This window comes from Rhipicephalus microplus, chromosome 10 (assembly GCF_043290135.1).
Source record: "Rhipicephalus microplus isolate Deutch F79 chromosome 10, USDA_Rmic, whole genome shotgun sequence".
In the NCBI taxonomy this organism is placed as follows: Eukaryota; Metazoa; Arthropoda; class Arachnida; order Ixodida; family Ixodidae; genus Rhipicephalus; species Rhipicephalus microplus.
The window spans coordinates 92,579,414-92,602,376 of NC_134709.1; the positions used below are offsets into that span (position 1 = coordinate 92,579,414).

The 22,963-nt window shown below is 44.1% G+C and overlaps 1 protein-coding gene across 1 annotated transcript in view; it reads right to left on the reverse strand.

Annotated features, from left to right (window-relative positions):
* Positions 1-3,669: 3,669 nt before the first annotated feature.
* Positions 3,670-22,963, reverse strand: part of LOC142774328 (uncharacterized) — a 28,014-nt gene continuing 8,720 nt past the window's right edge. Inside the window, exons 3-6 of the mRNA XM_075874721.1 lie at positions 15,738-15,830; positions 14,262-14,441; positions 6,185-6,419; positions 3,670-3,927 (exon numbers count right to left, since the gene is read on the reverse strand). Coding sequence (XP_075730836.1) covers positions 6,213-6,419; positions 14,262-14,441; positions 15,738-15,830 — 480 coding nt within the window. The 3' untranslated portion in view covers positions 3,670-3,927; positions 6,185-6,212. The remainder of the gene's footprint in view (positions 3,928-6,184; positions 6,420-14,261; positions 14,442-15,737; positions 15,831-22,963) is intronic.

A 22,963-nucleotide genomic window follows, 5' to 3' on the forward strand; every position in this document is an offset into this window, starting at 1 on the left:
TGCGAAATTCTGAAGGTACCCACGTGACCACTACTTTTTTTCTCTTCAAAACCTTTCTGCAAATAGCTATTTTCAGAAGAGTAAATTACCATCATTTTTTAAACTATACATCTGTGATGGTCGCCAGGCAGTATGGTTTGTATGTTTGGTGTAGAATAGCCCAGTGCGAAAAACAACAAATATCTGAGCATCCTTTGACGCTCGGGCAATTTCGAAAGCATTTGTTTGTTAGCAGCAATTCAGTTAAGCCCTTGTCTTTATGCTTAGGCCCAGAAAGAAAACACAAGTAACCAAAGTGGTCCAAAGAGTCATGCAGCCTCACTGTTCCAAGGCTTGTGGAGCCTAATTTAGTGCAAGCTTCACCATTTTTTAAAAATTCAGATTCAACCAACAGGTTTTGGAGGCACAGTGCATTTCCAGCTAACTTGTTTCACACCAGTTACTTTGATAAAAAGCGGGAAGTAGAGGTAAAAATACCATTTTAAAGGCATTGTAGGTAATAACAAAAACAACTGCTTACTTTTTTGTGTGGTGCTTTACCTGAACGCTGTGCTTTTTGTGGTATAGTTCATTGTCTAGTGAACATAGGCCTTAAAAACTAACATTAGCCATGTTGAGGTCGATTTCTTGGTTATAGTCATAGTAGCCATATTAAAAATATATGACTTCAAACTTGATTGTTCTTTTGAAGATGTTTTCTTGCATAATGATATTTCAGAGTCTTAGTCAATTTTGTTATAAGAAAACGTGATGTCATAATAGGGTCACTTTTTGTAGAGTCGTTCAGTTCTACCTTACCTTTTACATTCCTAATAGAGCAGGTATTTTCAATATCGGTATTTAAAATGGAATGAGCATGCTGTATGTAGTAAGGTGTAAGCACTTACAGATAGCACATGCACCCAACTTTTCTGTTGGCAGTTTATTTCTGTTATTTTTGATTTATATGTGGGGTTTCACGTCCGAAAATCACGATATGATTATGAGAGACGCCGTAGTGGAGGGCACTGGAAACTTCGACCACTTGGGGTTCTTTAACGTACACCCAAATCTGAGCACACGTGCCTACAGCATTTCTGCCTCCATCGGAAATGGAGCCGGGATTTGATACCGCGACCTGTGGGTCAGCAGCCGAATTTCTGGTACTTTTGCTCCCCTATATATGTGCAGTTCGGTTATAGTTATCTGGCTTGCACAGATTTTTAATGGCACCTGCCTTGTCCTGCTTGCTTTCATGGTGATTTTAACCTTCATAAGTTGCATAGGTTTAACTCTCAAAATTGTTCAAGATGCCAATTTTGTGCACAAACTGTATAGTATAAAGGCAGCAGATGTACATGCACATACTATTAATTGTACATTGAGAGCTTTCACTTGCAGTTCCTAAAGTTTTACTGTGCTGGAAGCATTTAAATCATAATTTCATAAGGACATATTAATCGATGATCTCTACCATTGAAAATCGTGACAACCTAGTTATTTTCACTGTGATAGGCATGCTGTTTTTTTTGATGTGGCAAAACCAATTTATACACTCATTCCTTCTATTATTCACATATGCATAACATGAAGGATTGTGTGCCTTACATTTTCAGTTTCATTCTGTGTGTTATATTTCTTGTGCTTGTGGACTCATGTGCTAACATGTGTCTCTGACATTATTTGTGCCAATTATTTTCATTTCCAGGTGCCTATGAAGGACACATAAGTTCTATGGCAGTGACCTTCCAACTTTACAGTGGTGCAGGAGCCTCAAGCAGCATTTCGCCGATCTCCACAAGGTGGTCATGAGACAAACACAGCGCCACACTTTCACAGTGCTATGAATATTATTTATGTTTAAACATTTCGTTCTACAATTGCTGTTACATTGTGTTTTGTGCCACCATCCTGTGGCTTAGGTGGAGCTCGTGAAATTACGATGTAGTCACCTCATTTGTGTACCATCAACACTGCAATGTCACCATTCACAGCTGGAGCATACAGACAAATAAAAAAATATATTGATTGTAGCAGGGCTGGTGTGTATAATAATGCTTCTCTATTGATAATAATAACTTTATAAGTTCTTTAGATCTTGCATAGAACACTGCATTATAGTGTTGCAATGTAACCACCATTTATGATCCCTAGCATGTTAATTTAGTAGTTTGTAATGTATTTTCTTTGAAAGGTAATTTCGCTTCTGCATCACGACAATTAGAAAACTGCCGATGATTCAATCCCTCATTAAGTAGCTTCTTAACACATTTGTTTCTTTCAAGCCTTTGTTTACTCAACAAGGCTGTTTCAGATAGCAAACATATTTCACCTTCATGCAACATATTAAGAATGAAATATTGATATGTATTTCTACACAGTACTTGCTTTTGCAAACAACGTGAATGGCCAATTGCTTTTACTCGAGATCTAGGATGTCCATTTGATCTTTGCAAGATGCAGCAGATAGGTGCATGGTTTCTGCATTATGCTGATTTCCGTAAGCTGCTTATCGGGTAATTTAGCATGCTAGGGCGCTTTCCGTAAGCTGCGGATGTTCGCATATTTTCGCATGATATGGCGCTTTCCGTAAGCTGCGGATGTTCGCATCTTTCCGCATGATGCGGCTTTCCGTAGTCCAATAATTGCGTATGTACGGATCCGTATATGCGGAACGTTTCAGTAGGGCTCTTGCGCTACGGGGGTCGAAATGTGTCTTTGACGATGCGTGACATCACGGTAATATTATTAGCATGTAATATCTCACGTATGCTTTCATTTCACCTTGCGCGTATTTCTCTTATGCATTTGTATTCATCCTCTGTCACGTGTGAATCACTAGTTTACATATGCATCCCTACTGAAACGTTCCGCATATACGGATCCGTACATACGCAATTATTGGACTACGGAAAGCCGCATCATGCGGAAAGATGCGAACATCCGCAGCTTACGGAAAGCGCCTTATCATGCGAAAAGATGCGGACATCCGCAGCTTACGGAAAGCGCCATATTATGCAGAAAGATGCGGACATCCGCAGTTTACGGAAAGTGCCATATCATGCTAAATTACCCGATAAGCAGCTTACGGAAATCAGCATAATGCAGAAACCATGCAGCTATCTGCTGCATCTTGCAAAGATCAAATGGACATCCTAGATCTCGAGTAAACGCAAATAGCCATTCACGTTGTTTGCAAAAGCAAGTACTGTGTAGAAATATATATGAATATTTCATTCCTAATAAGTTGCATGAAGGTGAAATATGTTTGCTATCTGAAACAGCCTTGATGAGTAAACAAAGGCTTAAAAGAAACAAATGTGTTAAGAAGCTTCCTAATTAATATGCTGGACATCACAAGCTGCCTTCATACTCCAACAAAATAATGCAGAGTTTTATGTAATAGAAAAAATGCCAGCTAAATCTTCCTATAGCTGCTTAGGACGGCATAATAAATGTAGCTTCTGTTAGAATTAAATGAAATCAGTCCTTGCACAAGAAAAGCGTTTATATGCACTTCACTAACAGCCTTGCTGCAAGGACTAAATCTTTTTATTTTCTGTGTATCCTTGCTGTAATATCAGTTTGCATGCATACCCCAATGTTGACTTCAAATACCATGACCATGCACCACCACTTCACGAGTGATAGCTCACCCACAAAAAGATGGGGCAAAATAATGTGCAACAATAATTTAAAAATGAATAATTTATAAAAAAAACAGTTTTCTTGCTGGTACGGTCGCTGCTTTGATGTGACCCGTAGTGTCAGGTGTTGACCGCTCCGACTGGCTTGCCAGGAAAAGCAGAAGATACCCCCCCCCCCCGCATGCTTCTTCCAGCTCATTCAGAACTTTCAATAAATCTGCCAGATGCCGGTTCATGTTCCGGCGACGCTGAGCAACTGGTAGCTGGCTTTCATGCACCTTCAGGTGTTCCTCGTATGCATCTGAATACATAAATCATAAACAGATATGAGTCAGAAGCACATTTAGACAGCTCAATAATGCAGAAAAATAAAACATACAGAATGACACTGAAAAAAATGCCCATATTATTTTTTGTATATACATCAATAACAATGAAAAGTGCGTGAATGAGCACCATTGTAAGCAAGAACATGTAATTGACGTGCTTATCTCATGCAATATAACTAAGTACGTCTTTCTCACTAAATTGAACGGCATGATAAATCTATAGTGAAATCACATTATGTGAAATCTTGAATTAAATATTCAAATTTTTCTTGGATACTAACTAAAATTAAAGTATTGCCATTAAACGCCCGCACTCAGAATGTATATATATATATATATATATATATATATATATATATATATATATATATATATATATATAGGCACATTTGCTTCCCTTAAACTTTGGTTTGTCTGCAATATTGCTACTTGAACAGCTTTTCAGCACAAAACACTGCAAGTTAAATATCTGAGAGATATACACACACGTAGACAGGATCGTGCATTCGCCATTAAAATACGTGCCACCTAGACCGCAACAGCCCACCAAATAGAATACGCCTGAGCAAACAGCAAGTTTTAAACCTAATAAAATCATGTTATAAAAAAATTGAATAACACTTTGCACTGTGCAGCATTCTTTGCAAAAGCATGACACTAGTATTCATTGGCATATTGAAGATATAATGAAAAGTAAATTGTAATTCAGCTAGATGAGTATGATAACCTATGTGATTTCCCCTACACAAAATAAATTTTACTATTTGAACTCTGGCAAAAGAAAATTGAAATCATCGCACTGTTTGAGACTCGAAAAACCAAAAAGTACTAGCACTCATCAACGTTGATGATGTATATTCATTCAAAAAGCAGACTGAGGAAATATTCAATCACTTATCCACTAAATCAAACACTCTTCGACTGGGAAATTGCTTGGGCATGTTAGTTGTTCATCGTTCTTCACAAAACAGGGTGCAAGTAAGAACACAGGCAGGAGAAGAGACCAGGGTGAGCGTTCGTATTGGTTTCTTTCTTGTCCCCTGTTCTTATTTGTGCTGTTTTATGAAGGTCCTAACACACTCTAGAAACTATGTAATCGAGGCTGATATGACACCGTAGTGACTACCTTGATGAACTTCAAGCAAGGAATATTTAATATTATTTTGATATTATTACTTCAACAGCACATTGAGTGAATATACAGAAGCCAACACTTTATTGACAGTGAAAAATTCGAAGAAGCTTGTTTAGTTCAACTCATGGGCAGCAACAGTACTTATTCATCCTGTTTATATAATCTAGAACCATGACCAAAGGTCATTAGTCAAGGTGCCCATGAGTTCCTTTTGATTTTGCCCTCAATGGCTGCCAGATCAAATGTGATATAAGTAATATAGGTGTAATATATAGTGATCTGAGTCAGTGATGTCTGCATTTTACCAGTCTTCCAAAACTGCAAGGTTGTACTAGCAAGACCTGACAAGCTGGTGTCACAATCCATGCATAGCAATATTTTAAAGGTGAACATATTCAACAGAGTCTGGCTGATTGAAAATCAATAAAAATAAAATATACTTTCCAGCCGCTTGTAGCCCAATGTATTTAAACTTGAAATTTGAAAACTATAAACTGATCCATTGTTTCAGGACCATTTCGTCTCCTTCTTGTGGGGTGACTCCTTGGCAGGCTCATAAACGAGAATGGACAATAGCAAATGCCATGCTTTTGTTGGCTCCACATAATGTTTTGTATTATATTGGAATTAGCCATATCAGACTGCAATGCGAAATCCAAAGGCCAAGCCTAGTTAATTGAGTGCTTTTTCTTAGCAGATTTGTTCATACGCTAGGTATGATCAATTGCAACATATTTCAGTTTTTGACTACATATACTTCTTCAAAATTGAATTAAAACCCCAAGTCATTTTTATGACTAATGCATAACCACAAATGAGTCCTCACCGACCAACGAGATTTTCCACATTAATATTTCCCTGCTACCCAAGCATTTTTTCAGGGAAACTACTGAAAATTATGTTGATGGTTTCAAGTGCGAAGTGCAAGGTTGGTACATTTCTCATTTTAACGCTTGTAAGGATTACCTCAAACTGTACAAACTTGACGATACTCTTACAAAAAAGAGATAATAAATTTAGCTCAGGTACTTGTAATGTACTGGCTACCATAGGCAGTGCAAACAGTTACCATAAATACAAAATAAAAGGCTTACTCTTCAGGGCATCCAGCTTCCTAGGCGTCTACGCTTGTTTTTCTACGCTTGGTGGCCCACCATCCTCCTTGTGAAGAAAGCGGCGACATGGGGTGCCCGTGATGCTCCTATTGTAGAGATTTTGGATCCCCCATATCGCCTTGGCTGTGTCCCTCACAAAAAGGGCATCTTTTGACTGCGCCATGAAGAAGAGATACTTTTCTTGGGAGATTTTGACTCCATTCCTAAGATCTTTCTGCATAAAAGAATACATAATGAATTAATGTAGATCATTCATGGATAATGAAAGCAATTTTTAACAAATGTCTTAATGCAAGTTTATATGAATTTTTGTTTATAAACCTTGACTTCTCAATTGTTAAAAAACAATTTTTGACAAAGGAACATAAAAAATTTAAGTTGAATGTAATTTCGATGACAACCAGGAAATTCCTCAGTTGAAAACTTTACCGTAAATACACATGTACGCTGAATGTTAATGTAGTGTCATCATCACTCAGCGTGAGGCACACATCCAGACCTTATCTGAAGCAATCTTCAGACCTTGAGTACTTTCCCAATTCAACGTTTGCACCTATTGTCCCACTACACATGTGCAACTGAATAATATTTTTTTCTTTTCATATAATTTTCCCAGCTGCTTCTTAGTTCAGATGAATGCTTTTTTACTGTATCGAGAGATAGCATATGTGATGCAATGCAGGCCAGTACACATCAGTACATGCAGTTCGTAGCTGAACATAGCTGCAGGTGACTGTTTTTCTGGCTTGCGTTTTTCTATTTCTTCTATCATGCTTCACCATGTACCATCATTTTTGTTTGTTCATCAGACTGGATGTAAGTTGAACTTTTTCATCCTCAACATCTCTCTGGCTTTCACCACCCATGCATTGCTTTCTGTCAGGCAGAATATACATTTCTACGCAATTTGTGTTTTTCCAAGCCTTTGTTTTCACTTAGACTTGGTTATTCATTTTAAAAGAAAACGCCTTGAATTTGTCATTGAACTCTTGGCCTCATAAATAAAAAACTCTTTTAAGATTTTGAGATGCTCCTCAAGTTCTTTTGCTGTAAAAAACAAAAAAACTTCATCATACTGAACCGCAGCACATTTGAGAACACAGGGAGAAGCTGGACTTCCTAGTCCCGAGTGCCACAAATATGTATGCAAGCCTGAGTTGCACAGAAGGTTGTCAATAATTAATGGCACAAAAATATTACCAACTGGTATTGTTAAGTAGACTACACAAAAAGGAATAGAGGTATTGTTATTATAACAAGATATTACACATAAAAGAGAACCATGACAAGGCTAAGTAAACATCGTCTTTGGTGGCTGCACGTGATCTTCATTTCTACAATGAAAGCAGCACTCAAGTGCTGTTCCAATGGTGCCACCAACCAAGTGAGCCTCAGTAAAACCTGGGACTTTCACCTTTGTGATAGCTAGGGATCAAGAGTGCCTGAGTGAAATTTCGGGGTAGAAAAAAATTGAAACAAAACTGCCATCAACATGGCACATGGGATACAAAGGGTCAAACATATTACTGTAAAAACTGACATATAGTCCGAAGTTTTTCTCAAATTTCATGTTGCAACCTTTCTGCTCCATACTATATATGCTGATTTCAAAATTTTTTTGCCAGAATTCAGTTTCGGTTTTGACACTGTGCAGTGCTATCATCATCACCAAGCTTATGCAACAGGTACTGTTGCAATCACATCATGATGCCCAAGATTTTAAACCATATAAAAAAGATTTGCAAAAAGCAGCATTCAGCTGCATTTAAAGCATTTTTTATGCTGAGTGGGTACTGGCAGACTTGAATCAGAAGCATGGAGCACTGCCGGGATTCTCATCTACATTTGTGCTCGACGTCTATTGGTGTCACTACCAAGAAGGGACTGCTGTGTGACTACTGCTGCGGGTCATCACCAAGGGGAGTTTGCATCTCAGCTGCGCCCAGTGTGCAGCTGAGCAGAGGAGTGCAGTCCTCGCATCATTTCAAGTTAGATGGCAGTGATTCTATATGCACTCAGAAATGGGGGAAAAAATGAAGGGTAAGAACACACAAAGTAGGAACAGTGTGCTGCAAAGCGATGTCCACTACAGACATGAAAAAAGCAAAAAGCAGGAAAGTTCGAAGCCTGCAGACGGTTGCCATGTCCTGCCAACATAAAAAGTTGCCGGTGATAGCAGCGTACCTACTTTGCGCGTTTCTCTTCTTGTTTTTTTTCGTCCTCGCCCCTTTTCCCCACCCTCCGAGAACATTTTGAACCACTACCGTCTAACTTCAAATGAAGCAAGGACTGCAGTTTTTTCCTTTATAGTTTTTTTTTTATTTTGAGACGGCGATAATATACATGGACATGCGCCTCAACAAGATGACGTCACTACAAACCTCCTTAAAATTAACACTCCAAGATGACGAAGATAGGTCCTCTTATCGAAATGCCGGCCAGACTGTCTGAGACACTTCCACTGTTCACTTCGATTATCCCACTACATGTTTTCATCTGTTGGCTCCTATCTTGACTTTGAAAACTGCAGCAAACGAAAGAAACAATGGCAGAGATGGCACCTAGACAGCCAGGTCGGATGCGCGTGGAGACGGCCAGTTTTGAAATGCTAATGGCAATGCAACAAGCAGGCTTTTTCCTGTTCTGCTCAATTTTAGCGCGGATGCAAGTTTTAGACTCAGTTTACCATAAAAAGAAGGTGCACATTAGATTTTAGTAAATATGATAAGTGCATAAATCAGTGCATTCAGTTTCTGCTTTCCTTGGCTTATACACAGGTAAAATGTTTTTGCGTTAGGTGTCCCCAAAATGCACCTCAGACTTTATGCGCATCCGACCTGTGGGTTTTACAGCAATATGTACCCTTGGCCCCCAGGGGACCCGGGTTGGTTGAGCAGTTTCACAACAGCTCAGCATTCGGACCTCAAGTCTTCGTCAAAACTGTGAGTAATAATCTAAATTTCCTCGCATGGTTTTATGAGGCTTCGGAGCACTTCGAGGAGCACGGTTTAGCCACCCAAATCAGTTACAACTTGAGAAATTAACAACTCATACTTCGGGTAGGCCTAACAACAGCAGCCACTGGCTCCACTTCGGTCAAATCAGGAATTCCGCAAGAAAAGCTACTACGCACCTGGAAAACCACCCTCGATTCTTCTTGGGATGTTCCGGAGCCTCGCCGCTACCATCTTATCTTGAATGTGCGGGAAAAACAGTTTTTCTTCACCGAAAATCAATTGTGAGTAACACGTGTATCCGCCCTTTGGGGGCTGCCATGTTGACAGAGGACTTTAGCACCTGCCCCCTCGTGCTCAAAGATTGAATGAAAAGGCAAAAGATCACAACAAATATTGGTAACATTATTAGATCACGCAGAAGGAAGATTTCGGGCTCTGAGCTCAATCTTACCAGTTTCTGACCAGCGAAAACAAACCCACAAGCAATTTTTCCCCCCCTTTGACCATATGGGGGCCACCATCTTGTGTGGGACTAAGCAACTTTGACGACAACGAGTCATATCTCGGCATTTACGCACCCCAGGACGACAAATCAGGTCTCAATTGAGTCGTTAAAATCCGCAGATAGCCGTAGAAAAAAACCGCGAGCGCCCAATTCAACTGAGAGCGTCAAAAGAGACTTATTCAGAAGACACACTCAGTGTTGCCAGACTGCTGCCACTGCTTGAGCTGGGTTTGGAGAAACAACTTCCACAGCGAATTAAGCCCACCGGACATGCTCCTCCACTTCTTAGCCAATAAGCACAGATTATTCCAATTGCGGGAGTGCGAGCGGCCGCGTCAGCAGCACGGGTAAGTGTGCTCTGCACATATCTACCTATACCATATCTACCTATAACTTTAACAATTTCGGTCCTAGGAGGGTCAGAGTGGTTTCTATTTGTTCGTGAAGACACAAGGAGTTTAACCGCTACAAATACTGCTATTACAAACGAAAGTTTTAAACTTTAGGAAGAGAAAACAGCGTCAATCTGTGAAAACAACAACAGTCGGATCACGTGCCAGGTGCCGCGTAGTTCCCAACCAGAAAAAAACGCGTTTTGATGGAACTACAATAAGAGGCCTGAGGTGCCGCCTCACCGGTAACCACCGCCGGGAACGCACTCCCTCACCAGAGAAGGATTGGCCACCCTGGTGCAGTATCTAGCCACTACCTCCCACATGGATACGCCAAATAACTCACGGCCCTCAGTCCTCAGCAGCTGCGAAGCAACTGACTACGGCGGCGGTGAGATCTGCAACGCAGCAGAGGGTGCTAAGAATCTCTGGACTACAGGCCGCCATTGGAACCTGAACTTGGCAACGTTTAACGCTAGAACCTTATCTAGTGAGGGAAGTCTAGCTGTACTATTCGAAGAGCTAGAGAGTGTTAAATGGGATATAATAGGGCTCAGTGAGGTTAGGAGGACAGATGAGGCCTATACGATGCTACAGAATGGACACGTCCTTTGCTATCGGGGCTTGGCAGACAGACGAGAACTGGGAGTGGGGTTCCTAATTCACAGAAACATAGCTGGCAACATAGAGGAATATTATAGCTTTAATGAAAGGGTGGTAGGTATTGTAATTAAACTGAATTAAAAATACAAGATGAAGGTAGTACAGGTTTACGCGCCTACATCCAGCCATGATGACGCTTCAGTTTAAAGCTTCTATGAAGTCGTGGAATCGGCAATGAGTAAGGTAAAAACACAGTATACTATCAGCGACTTTAATGCAAAGGTAGGGAAGAAGCAGGCTGGAGACCAAGCAGTAGTAGATTATGGCATCGGCACTAGAAACGCCAGAGGAGAGCTGCTAGTAGAATTCGCAGAACGCAATAATTTGCGGATTTTGAATACCTTCTACCGAAAACGAGAAAACCGCAAGTGGACATGGAGGAGCCCTAATGGCGAAAATAAGAACGAAATAGACTTTATAATGACCGCACACCCAGGAATCGTGCAGGATGTGGAAGTGGTTGGCAAGGTACGATGCAGTGACCATAGAATGGTACGGTCTCGAATTCGCCTAGACTTGAAAAAGGAACGACAGAAACTGATACGCAAGAAGCCAATCAATGAGCTAGCACTGAGAGGGAAACTACAGGAATTCAGAGTGTCGCTGCAGAACAGGTACTCGGCTCTTAGTGAGGAAACCAACCTTAGCGTAGATACAATGAATGATAATCTGACGAGTGTCATTACGGAGTGTGCAGTGGAAGTTGGAGGCAGGGTAGTTAGATACAACACTGGCAAGCTTTCCCAGAAAACGAAGAACCTAATTAAGAAGCTTCAAACCATGAAAGTATCAAGTACAACAGACGAAATAGAACTGGCAGAGCTTTCGAAGTTGATTAATAGACGCAAAGTATGCGATGTAAGAAGATATAACATGGAGAGAATTGAACACGCTCTGAAAAACGGAGGAAGCTTCAAAGCAGTGAAGAGGAAACTTGGAATAGGCAAAAGTAGGATGTATGCACTAAGGGACAAAGAAGGCAAAATAACTACCAATATGGATAGAATAGTTAAAATAGCGGAGGAGTTTTACAGAGATCTGTACAGTAGCCGAAACAATCACGACCTTAATACTATAAGAACTAGCAGTAACCCAGACGACACCCCACCAGTAATGATAGAAGAAGTCAGAAAAGCTTTGGAGAGCATGCAAAGAGGCAAAGCTGCTGGTGAGGATCAGGTAACATCAGATCTGCTGAAAGATGGAGGACAGATTGTGTTAGAAAAACTAGCCACCCTGTTTACGAGGCGTCTCCTGACGAGAAGGGTACCAGAGTCTTGGAAGAACGCTAACATCATTTTAATACATAAGAAAGGAGATGACAAGGACTTGAAGAATTACAAGCCGATCAGCTTGCTCTCTGCAGTGTACAAGCTATTTACAAAGGTAATTGCTAACAGAGTAAAGAAAACATTAGAATTCAATCAACCAGAGGAACAAGCAGAATTTCGAACAGGCTACTCAACAATTGACCACACCCATACTATCAATCAGGTAATTGAGAAATGCTCTGAGTATAACCAACCACTATACATAGCCTTCATAGATTACGAGAAGGCGTTTGATTCAGTAGAAGTATGAGCCGTCATGCAGACACTACGGAATCAGGGTATAGATGAAGTATATATAAACATTCTGGAAGAAATCTACAGGGGATCAACTGTTACCATTGTGCTTCATAAAGAAGGCAACAGAATACCAATCAAGAAGGGTGTAAGGCAGGGGGACACAATCTCCCCATTGCTATTTACCGCGTGCTTACAGGAGGTTTTCAGAAGCCTAGAATGGGAACAGTTAGAGATAAGAGTTAATGGAGAATACCTTAGTAACCTGCGCTTCGCCGATGACATTGCATTGCTGAGTAACTCAGGAGACGAATTGCAACTCATGATTACGGAGTTACCCAGGGAGAGCAGAAAGGTGGGTCTTAAAATTATTCTGCAGAAAACGAAAGTAATGTACAACAACCTCGGAAAGGAACAGCGCTTCGAGATAGGTAATAGTGCACTTGAAGTTGTAAAAGACTATGTCTACTTAGGGCAGTTAATAACCGCAGAGCCTAACCACGTGATTGAAGTAACTAGGAGAATAAGAATGGGGTGGAGCACATTCTGCAAGCACTCTCAAATTTCGACAGGTACATTTCCATTATCCCTTAAGAGGAAGGTATAAAACAGCTGTATCTTGCCGGTACTTAGCTACGGAGCAGAAACCTGGAGACTCACAAAGAGGGTTCAGCTTAAATTGAGGACGACGCAGCGAGCAATGGAAAGAAAAATGGTAGGTGTAACCTTGAGAGACAAGAAGAGAGAGGAGTGGATTAGGGGACAAACGGGGGTTAAGGATATCGTAGTTGAAATAAAGAAGAGGAAATGGACATGGGCCGGGCATGTAGCACGTAGGCAGGATAACCGCTGGTCAATAAAAGTAATTAACTGGATTGCCAGAGAAGGAAAGTGGGTTAGGGGGAGACAGAAGGTTAGGTGGGCAGATGAAATTAAGAAGTTTGCGGGTATAAATTGGCAGCAGCAAGCACAGGACCGGGCTAACGGGCGGAACATAGGAGAGGCCTTTGTCCTGCAGTGGGCGTAGCCAGGCTGATGATGATGATGATGATGTACCCTTGTAACACCAAGTCATGTGTCCCTATAAAGGGACACATGACTGTGTCCCCCTTCATAAAAAATGGCTTGATGTCCCGACCGCTTTTACGTTTGTGCACACAGGGCCAGCAAGTGGCACATGGGAAACAAAGTTACTTGTAATAAGTTGCTGTGTCATTACAATGCTTGTATACAGGGACATGACCAAATGTATTGTTAGTATTGCTTCTGTTCCTAACGCAGGAAGACACTGGAGGGTTAAAAATGTAGAGGTGAAAAACTCTAGAATATATTGTTGGGCTAGCTGGTTCATTCTGAAGATAGGAGATGAAGGACGCAACCCACACAGATGACAAAAAAAGGCTGCAAAAACAACATCCTGTCCAGCCCCCCACCCCCCTTCCTTTTTTTGATATACATGGGTTGCACCCTTCACCTTTCTTCAGAAGGTCGATGCAGAATGCCATGTGATGACCATTTTCACCTTAGCCAGAGCACCAGTTAGGGGAACACGCTGCTAATTTGCTTGGGAAATTCTACAACAGCTATGCAGTTTCAAACCGTTCATTCGGCCAAACACCTGTTGAAATACATGCAGACTTGGTGGTGGATAGGCATGCATCTACAGACTAGTATTGATTAGTTTTTTCAGCTACAAGGCCAATAAAGGTGTTGTTTTTGTAGGAAACCCGCCCCCCTGTTTTTTTTATACTCAAGTATTCAAACTTCACACCCATGCACACCGAGTCCATATAGACGGTCAGCAACTGTAGTACCGGTGCACCTGCACAGTACTCGGCATTTGTACAAACAAGATTTCTGTCCAAAGGAAACAGGAGCAAAAAAGATGACAGTAAGTCCACCTTCATAAGTGATCATGGTATTAGTGGTGTGGCGTATACCAGGCAATTATGAATGTTTTACAGGGAACCTTACCTGGGTTGTCTCAGCTTCGGAACAGTGCTGAGCTCCTTGTGGCATCACTGGCATCAGAGCTGGTGGTGGTGGTGTCTGCTGCGCATCTACTAACAGCTCTGCTGGTGGTGGTGGCGGTGGTGTTGCTGCTGCTACTGCTGGTGCTACTGGAGGTGGCACTGGTGTTACAGCATGTGGTGCCTTTATTTGAAGTAAATATTCGAGATGTTAGCACTTTCAGTGATTCAACTAACACACAAAAATCTCAACATTTAAGAACAAAGTAACTCTACGTGTCGAAAATGCCTTCATTTCATTGCAAAACTTTGCTGTACAAGATTTCCACATTTCAGTACTGCTAATTAAGTGTGAATTTATAAGAGCATGGATGTGTATTGAAATCTTTGCAATATGTATTTCATGGGGAAACAGAAATTTAAGTAAGACGTATTATTGCGAAAATCACATTAACCAAAGAGGCTAACAACAGGAGAAAATTATGCATACTGAGTCAGAACTGATGCTTATTGAGCAGTACTAAACAAAAAGCACCAGCTCATGCCAGCAGTATGATACAATTCCTTTTGCTCCTGGCCGTCATTTTAAAATAAACGTAACAACAGTAACAGTTTACGATGCAGCACGTCATTCGTCCCATTTTACACCAGTAGTATTTCACCATAACTACCGGCGAAAAGATTATAATTAAGTAAACTATTCAACAAGGATGGTGAATAAAACTAATTCTCAGCAATTTATCTTATATTTTTATGGAAGTTAGAGAGTTGCGCAAGTTGGTACTTGCATGATGCATAAAAAGAACATGGAACAAGATAAACAAGTAGACAGAACATAAGTACCAAACACATGAAGAAAAATCTCGTGATAGGTACTATAAAGAATTGCCATTTCTTTTCATCAAAGTGCTCGCAAATTTTTTTCCTTATGTGCGTTTGGGGTGTATATTATTGGCAGACTACTAGCGCCTGCACGAGGTGCACGTGCCCTGTTATGAGTAAAGGAAGATGGCACTTTGTAGAAAGAGGGATACACGCGATTTGCTTATGTGCCGTTTGAGTATAAGCCTGTGCGGCATGTGAATTCTTCTGTGAGAGTAAATACATTTTTTATTGCGAGGTCTCACGTGAATTAAGGACACCACAATGACAACAATATGTATTGCATATTTTCTGTTGTTAAGTTTAGTTGAGTCAGTACTTATCTCATTTTTCTTTTGTTAAGCTTAACAATGCCCTGACAGGATGCCTGTTCAACGGGCCATATTCCTGCACAACTTGTCGTGCAAATAACACTGAATTTTGGAGTGCCTGCAGCAATGACATATTAGCACAATGGCAGGAAAACTATCGCTCAAAACCCTAGAGCAAAGTTATAGTCTCATGAAATCTTATAAATATAAGTACTCCTACTATGGACATAATTATCCACTAACACTGCTCCAGAGTGAGTTCACTTCTAACTTCCATTGATGCATACCGTATATTGAAGGCTGTCAACCACGTCATCTCCAGCAGCATGGCAGTCCTCCTCTCTTGGCCCACAAAACCCCTGTGCACCTGGCTCTGGCACCTAAAATAAGACATTGCAAGTTTAAAGCAACACTAAAGGGCAAGATGACTTTTTTCACCCCATAAGTAAAGTAGACTTAGACGATACCAAAAGACCACACTTGCAGAGAGATTACACTTAATAAGTGAGAAAACCCGCAAGAAAAATACAGGTGACAACGCTACCTTAAAGTTTCCAGACCATTTGCTGTGACGTCCCAAATTTTTAGGGCTCCTACTAAGGTTTACGTGGTTTCTAATTGAAAAAAATTCAGTAAATTGTCATCAGAGGATGGCACAGACCTCACACATTAAGATTGAGGAAATCACATTTAGACAGTGGAACCTAAATACAATAAATACACTTTAAAATCTTTGACATCACACACGCAGACTTCGGCACAAAATTTAAACATGAAAATGTGAACTTGTTTTTTTTTCTTTAGTAACAAACCAATGGTAGTGAAATAATTGACAATAAAGTTTTCAGAGTACAATTTATCAATCTAAATCAATTCACTGTTTTTCTCGTACGTCCTATCAAAGGAGTACAGCAAAATTTTACATATTGTTAATTTCAATAAAATAAGCAGCTATCGACCCAATCATTAGGTTACAAATGTTACTTTACAGCAAGATAATTGGCCCGTTATTTTCGGAGACAATTTTATTGCATGAAGTTGTAGTAGAGATACAGAAAGAACATGTAGAGGTGCGGGACTGGAGTGGTTTCTTTGTAAACCCAGATGGCTAAACTGAAGGGATCCTGAGACCCAAATCAAGCATGCAGTTTTCACCCCTTTTTCTCCAACTGTGGAATGCACTGTCGTTACATAAGTGGCAACCACAGAAACAATGCTATTATGATTTATTTTAATAATAAACTTTGTTTTTGGAACACAGTGGCACAGAGCAGCTATTTTTATGATTAGAAGCAATGCTTCATTATGTGGGAGTGAGGAAATTGACTGTGCAGTTTGAATTATTTGACAGGGTAAGTCTAATGTGTTAAGAAGAAAGAGCGTCGTTGGCAAGCAACATCGCCACCGCTTGGGTACTGGGTGCTGGGCTTCGCTCGCTCGGCTGGTGCTGATCATCGCCGGCATCTGCTTGACCGTTGCTCTTGCACGATCGTGTTTCTTCGTAGGACCACCGTCGCAACAGTCGTCAATAAACCCTTTTTCAATTGGCGGAGGTGCTGACATTCCCCGTCGCTTGAACCTGGGTGTTGCCATTCGCCGTCGCCTGAATCTGGAGCTGCACAACCGAACGCTACCTCCCATCATGGCTACCAACAACGCGCAACCTGGCTCTTCCACTCCATCCCCCAGCAACTCCGGCGTTCTTCGTTTGCGAGAGCCCAAGGTTTTTAGCGGAGCTGATGAGACCGACGTGGAAGACTGGTTCGCTAACTTTGAACTGGTGAGCGCAAACAACAAGTGGGATGACGCGGACAAATTGACTTACGTCATCTTTTACCTCACTGACGTGGCCGAAATGTGGTATGACAACCACAAAAACGACATCACGACGTGGTCCATCTTTAAAACCTTGTTTGCTGATGTTTTTGGCCGACCCGCAGTCCGCAAGTCCAGAGCCGAACAACGCTTGGGGACTCGCGCACAAAAGCCAACGGAATCTTTCACCAGCTACATCGAAGACTATATTGGTCTTTGCAACCGTGTGAACACCACCATGCCCGAGTCGGAGAAGATTCAACATATCCTCAAAGGGAGAAATGACGGTGCATATCAGCTGCTCCTGGCCCGTAATCCTGCCACCGTTGCGGAACTTGTCACTTTGTGTCAAAGTTTCGACAAGTTGAGCAAGCAGCACGCCCTGACTCGGCCATTTTCCTCACACGCCGACTCGCTCTCCAGTCTCACTTCTGTTCCCGACCATTCACCAACCCTGCAAGAGATTAAAGACTTTGTGCGTGAAGAAGTAGCTCGGCAACTGTCGTTGATTCCCTTCACGCAGCAGCCGCCGTCCTCTCGTCTGCCCTCACCACTCCGCGACGTTATTGCCGAAGAGGTAGCTCAGGCTGTTCCCGTCGCTGCCCACCAGCAGCCTGTGGCCATGCCTGTTGCCCATGCGCCGGCTATGCAGCCCGTGGCCGCGCCTCTTACGTATGCCCAGGTGGTACGTAGCAGACCGCGCCAGCAGCATTTGCCACCCATGTCTTCAGTCGCTCCCCACTCCGCCCCATTTTCGACACCTTGGGCCGCACCACGAGTCAGCAATTCCTGGCGCACTCCTGACAATCGACCGATCTGCTACGCCTGCGGTACTCCAGGACACGTGGCACGATATTGTCGCCGTCGCTTCCAACCACTCCATGACTCTACTCGGCCGTTACCGTATGACCCACAGCCCATGCACATACCTGCTCCCTATCCCTCACCGCAGTATGGATACACTAACTTTCCTGAGTCTCGGTCACACCAGCCTCAAACTCACTCTCCCCGCTCCCCATCTCCTCGCAGGCGATCACTGTCCCCAATGCGTCCTAGACCCGCTTCCTCCAACCAGGAAAACTGAACGCCGCAGTTCCAGAGGCAAGAACTGCGCCGTCGTCGAAATGCTCAAGTCCTCGCACTTCACCAGCTAACGTCGTCGCTATATCTGTCGATGGTGTTTCTACCTTTGCCCTCGTCGACACAGGTGCTGCCGTTTCTGTTATAGCCGCCCAGCTCTGCCGCTCCCTACGCAAAGTGACCACGCCGCTCTCTGGACTATCGCTTCGTACAGCTAGCGCACAACAAGTTCGACCTCTTGGCACCTGTACGGCCCGCATATTCATCCAAGGCTCTATATACGTTGTCGAGTTTATCGTCCTTTCGGTGTGCTCGCATGACGTTATCCTCGGGTGGGACTTTCTGTCAAATCATCATGCCATCATCGACTGCGCACGCGCTGAAGTTCAATTTTCGCACCTGTGTCACGAACCTTTGCAGGAAACCCTTGAGCGGTCGCCAAAACTTGTCGTGCGTGAGGACACTGAAATTCCGCCAGCCTCTCTTGCCGTTGTCCCGGTTTGCTGCGATGACTATAACGATGCTACAGTAATGTTTACACCTTCCGACATTTTCATGAGCCGCAGAGCCGTTTCCTTGCCTTTGGCTACACTCGACGTCACTGCGGGCCGAAGCAATATTTTCGTCCACAACCCCTTTTCTGCACCGCTTACGCTACTTGCCGGCGAATGTCTCGGTCGAGTGGAGTACCTCGATTCCTCTTTATTCCTTAACATGCCAGACGAATCGTGCAGTAGCGCCTCGACCGAACTTCATGCCCTTTCCCCACTGGAGTGCTCATCGAGTGACACCTTCTAGAGTTCCATCGCCGACACCTTAAGTGCCCATGAACGCGCCGAGCTTCTTAATCTCCTCCAGCACTTCGCGAATTCATTCGACGTTTCTCAGCCGCAATTGGGTCGGACTTCCGCAGTGCACCACTACATTGACACCGGTTCGCACCAGCCATTGCGTCAAAAAACGTACCGTGTCTCTGCTGCAGAACGTCACGTCATCAACGACCAGGTCGAAGAGATGCTACGCCGTCGCGTTATTCGACCATCGCACAGTCCTTGGGCATCTCCTGTCGTTCTAGTTCGAAAAAAAGATGGATCGATTCGATTTTGCGTCGACTACCGGCGAATAAACAAGGTGACGCGGAAAGACGTCTATCCATTACCGCGCATAGACGACGCCCTTGACAGCCTACAAGGAGCCAAATTCTTCTCCTCCTTAGACTTACGATCTGGATACTGGCAGGTTCCTATGGCAGAAGCTGATCGCCAGAAAACTGCGTTCATTACACCAGATGGCCTGTACGAATTTAACGTAATGCCATTTGGTCTTTGTAATGCTCCTGCCACGTTTGAACGGCTCATGGACAACACACTGCGTGGACTGATGTGGTCTGTGTGTCTACGCTACCTCGACGACATTGTCGTTTTCTCTCCCGATTTTCCTACGCATCTGCTTCGGCTTTAACTGGTTCTGATGTGTTTAAGCAACGCTGGGCTCCAACTGAACCTTAAAAAGTGCCGCTTCGCCGCGCGAGAGCTGTCCATCTTAGGGCACATCGTCTCCAAGCATGGTGTTCGACCCGACCCTGCAAAACTGCGAGCAGTCGCTGAGTTCCCGAAACCTACTACACTGAAACAATTACGCAGTTTTGTCGGACTATGTTCGTACTTCCGGCGCTTCGTGCGAAATTTTGCATCGATCATGTCACCACTGACCAACCTCCTACGCGGTGACGCAGACCTTTCATCCTGGTCTTCTGACTGCGACGTCGCGTTTGCCACGCTCCGTAGTCTGCTAACATCTCCTCCAATTCTTCGGCATTTCGACCCAACAGCTGCAACGGAAGTTCACACAGACGCTAGTGTGGTTGGTCTAGGCGCCGTCCTCGCCCAACGCAAGCCGGGCTACTCCGAATACGTCGTCGCTTATGCGAGTCGCACACTTACTAAAGCTGAGGCCAATTACAGCGTCACTGAAAAAGAGTGCTTGGCGCTAGTGTGGGCGCTTCGCAAGTTCCGCCCTTATTTGTGCGGTCGCCCATTCGACCTGGTAACGGACCACCATGCACTTTGTTGGCTCGCCACATTGAATGACCCTTCTGGCCGCCTAGCTCGGTGGGCACTGCAAATCCAGGAGTACGACATTCGTGTCATCTATCGCAGCGGACGCAAGCATTCTGACGCCGACGCCCTGTCGCGTTCACCTTTACCTCCCGACTCGGCCTGCGGAACCACTGGTATCTCCATCGCATCTCTCGACCTCGACTCCTTTACCAGTGAACAACACAAGGACCCGTGGATCGCTTCTCTTTTTAACTGTCTTTCTGGATCGTCAACCACTGCGGTACCACGATCTCTCCGACGTCAAGCTGCTCATTTCGCCATTCGTGATCGGCTACTACACCGACGCAACTACGCTCCCGAAGGTCGTAAGTGGCTCTTGGTTGTCCCGCGCAGCTTGCGATCACAAATCTGCGCCTCCTTTCACGACGATCCCCAATGTGGTCATGCCGGAGTTTTCAAAACTTACGAACGCATTCGCCATCGCTTCTACTGGCGCGGAATGTATAATTTTGTTCGAAAATTCGTTATGGGCTGTCCTGACTGTCAACGTCGCAAATCACCGCCTTTCCACTCGTCCGGTGCGCTTCAACTGCTTCCGTGCCCTGCCAAACCTTTCGATCGGATCGGAATTGATCTCTATGGCCCTCTACCGACAACATCAGATGAAAATCGGTGGATTATAGTCGCTGTGGACCATTTAACACGCTACGCTGAGACCGCCGCGCTTCCAAGTGCCACTGCGCGGAACGTAGCTTCCTTCATCCTTCATCGCTTCATATTACGACATGGTGCACCTCGAGAACTACTAAGCGATCGAGGTCGAGCCTTCCTATCAGAAGTCGTCACGTCTCTGCTTTCTGAATGCCATGTTGTTCATCGCAAGACCACGGCATACCACCCGCAGGCTAACGGGCTCACGGAAAGATTTAACCGCACCCTTGGCGATATGCTCGCCATGTATGTGACATCCGATCATACTAACTGGGATCGCATTCTTCCATTCATTACGTTCGCATATAACACCGCGGCACAGTCTACCACTGGATTTTCACCTTTCTTTCTTCTTTATGGACGCGAACCATCCCACACCATCGATACTCTCCTTCCATACCGTCCTGACGCATCCGAATGCCCATCTGTGTCCGAAGCTGCCCGAAATGCGGAAGAGTGCCGTGAACTCGCACGCACCTTTACGTCTCGAGAACAACAGCGCCGGAAAGAAAACAACGTCGACTCTTCACAAAGCCCCAGCTATTCCCCGGGATCACTTGTATGGCTGGCTGTTCCTTACCAAACCCCCGGCATTTCCTCAAAACTCGTTCCAAAGTACGAGGGCCCATACCGCGTTTTGGAGCAAACCTCGCCGGTGAATTTTCTCATCGAGCCACTTTCCCCATCTGACGACATGCGCCGGCGTGGACGTGACATTGTCCACGTCGCCCGCCTTAAGCCATATTATAGCCCTCTGCCTCCAGACTCTTAGGTCGCCAGGATGGCTCTTTTTCGGCGGGGGCAAATTGTGAAGAAGAAAGAGCGTCATTGGCAAGCAACATCGCCACCGCTTGGGTACTGGGTGCTGGGCTTCGCTCGCTCGGCTGGTGCTGATCATCGCCGGCATCTGCTTGACCGTTGCTCTTGCACGATCGTGTTTCTTCGTAGGACCACCGTCGCAACAGTCGTCAATAAACCCTTTTTCAAATGTAATATTTTAATACCACCAATAGGCCACACACTTGTGCATTAAAAATAAAAAAAATATGCTTTATCTTTCCTCAAAAACACAAAAACCTATTGTAATGAATTAATGAATCTGAATAACGGACGCCCACATGTTTTGACGGGATTTGAATGGCGTAGGCTGCCTTTTCCAGACGTTTCACCCCTGAAGAAGCCGAGTGTCGGGCCGGGGGACGCCTGTGCCCATTTGGAAAACCGGTGGGTGACCGGCGGCAACGCGGGTTTGAACCCACGACCTCCCGCAGCCAAAGCGGACACTCAACCACGAGGCCACGGCTGCGGTGACAAGAGGGAGTTTTTCGTCTCTGGCACGTCGAGCAGGCCCGAACGTATTGTCGTATAAAACGGTACATGCCACGCCAGTAATATCGGAGACGTATGCGAGAATAAGTCTTCAAGAAACCTGCGTGGCCACATTGGGGGTCGTCATGAAACGTGGAACAAATTTCGGAACGCAGATGACGTGGAATCACGAGTAGCCACTGACGTCCACCGGGTGCGTAGTTGCGTCGGTACAGCACGTCGTTGCGAGTGGCGAAGTGCTCGACTTCCCGACGCAATGTGCGAGAAGGGGGGGAAGCCGTGTGCCCTGCCAGGATGTCTAGAATCGAAGCAACCCAAGGGTCCTTGCGTTGCTCAGATGGCATCTCGGCGATGGTGACGGCAGTGGCATCACAGGTTAGACTTTCGCAGCAGTCCGGGTCAGGGGGTAGCGGCGAACGGGATAGGGCGTCTGCGTCTGAATGTTTCCGGCCGGAGCGATAGACCACGCGAATATTATATTCTTGGAGGCATAATGCCCATCGGGCGAGGCGACCGCT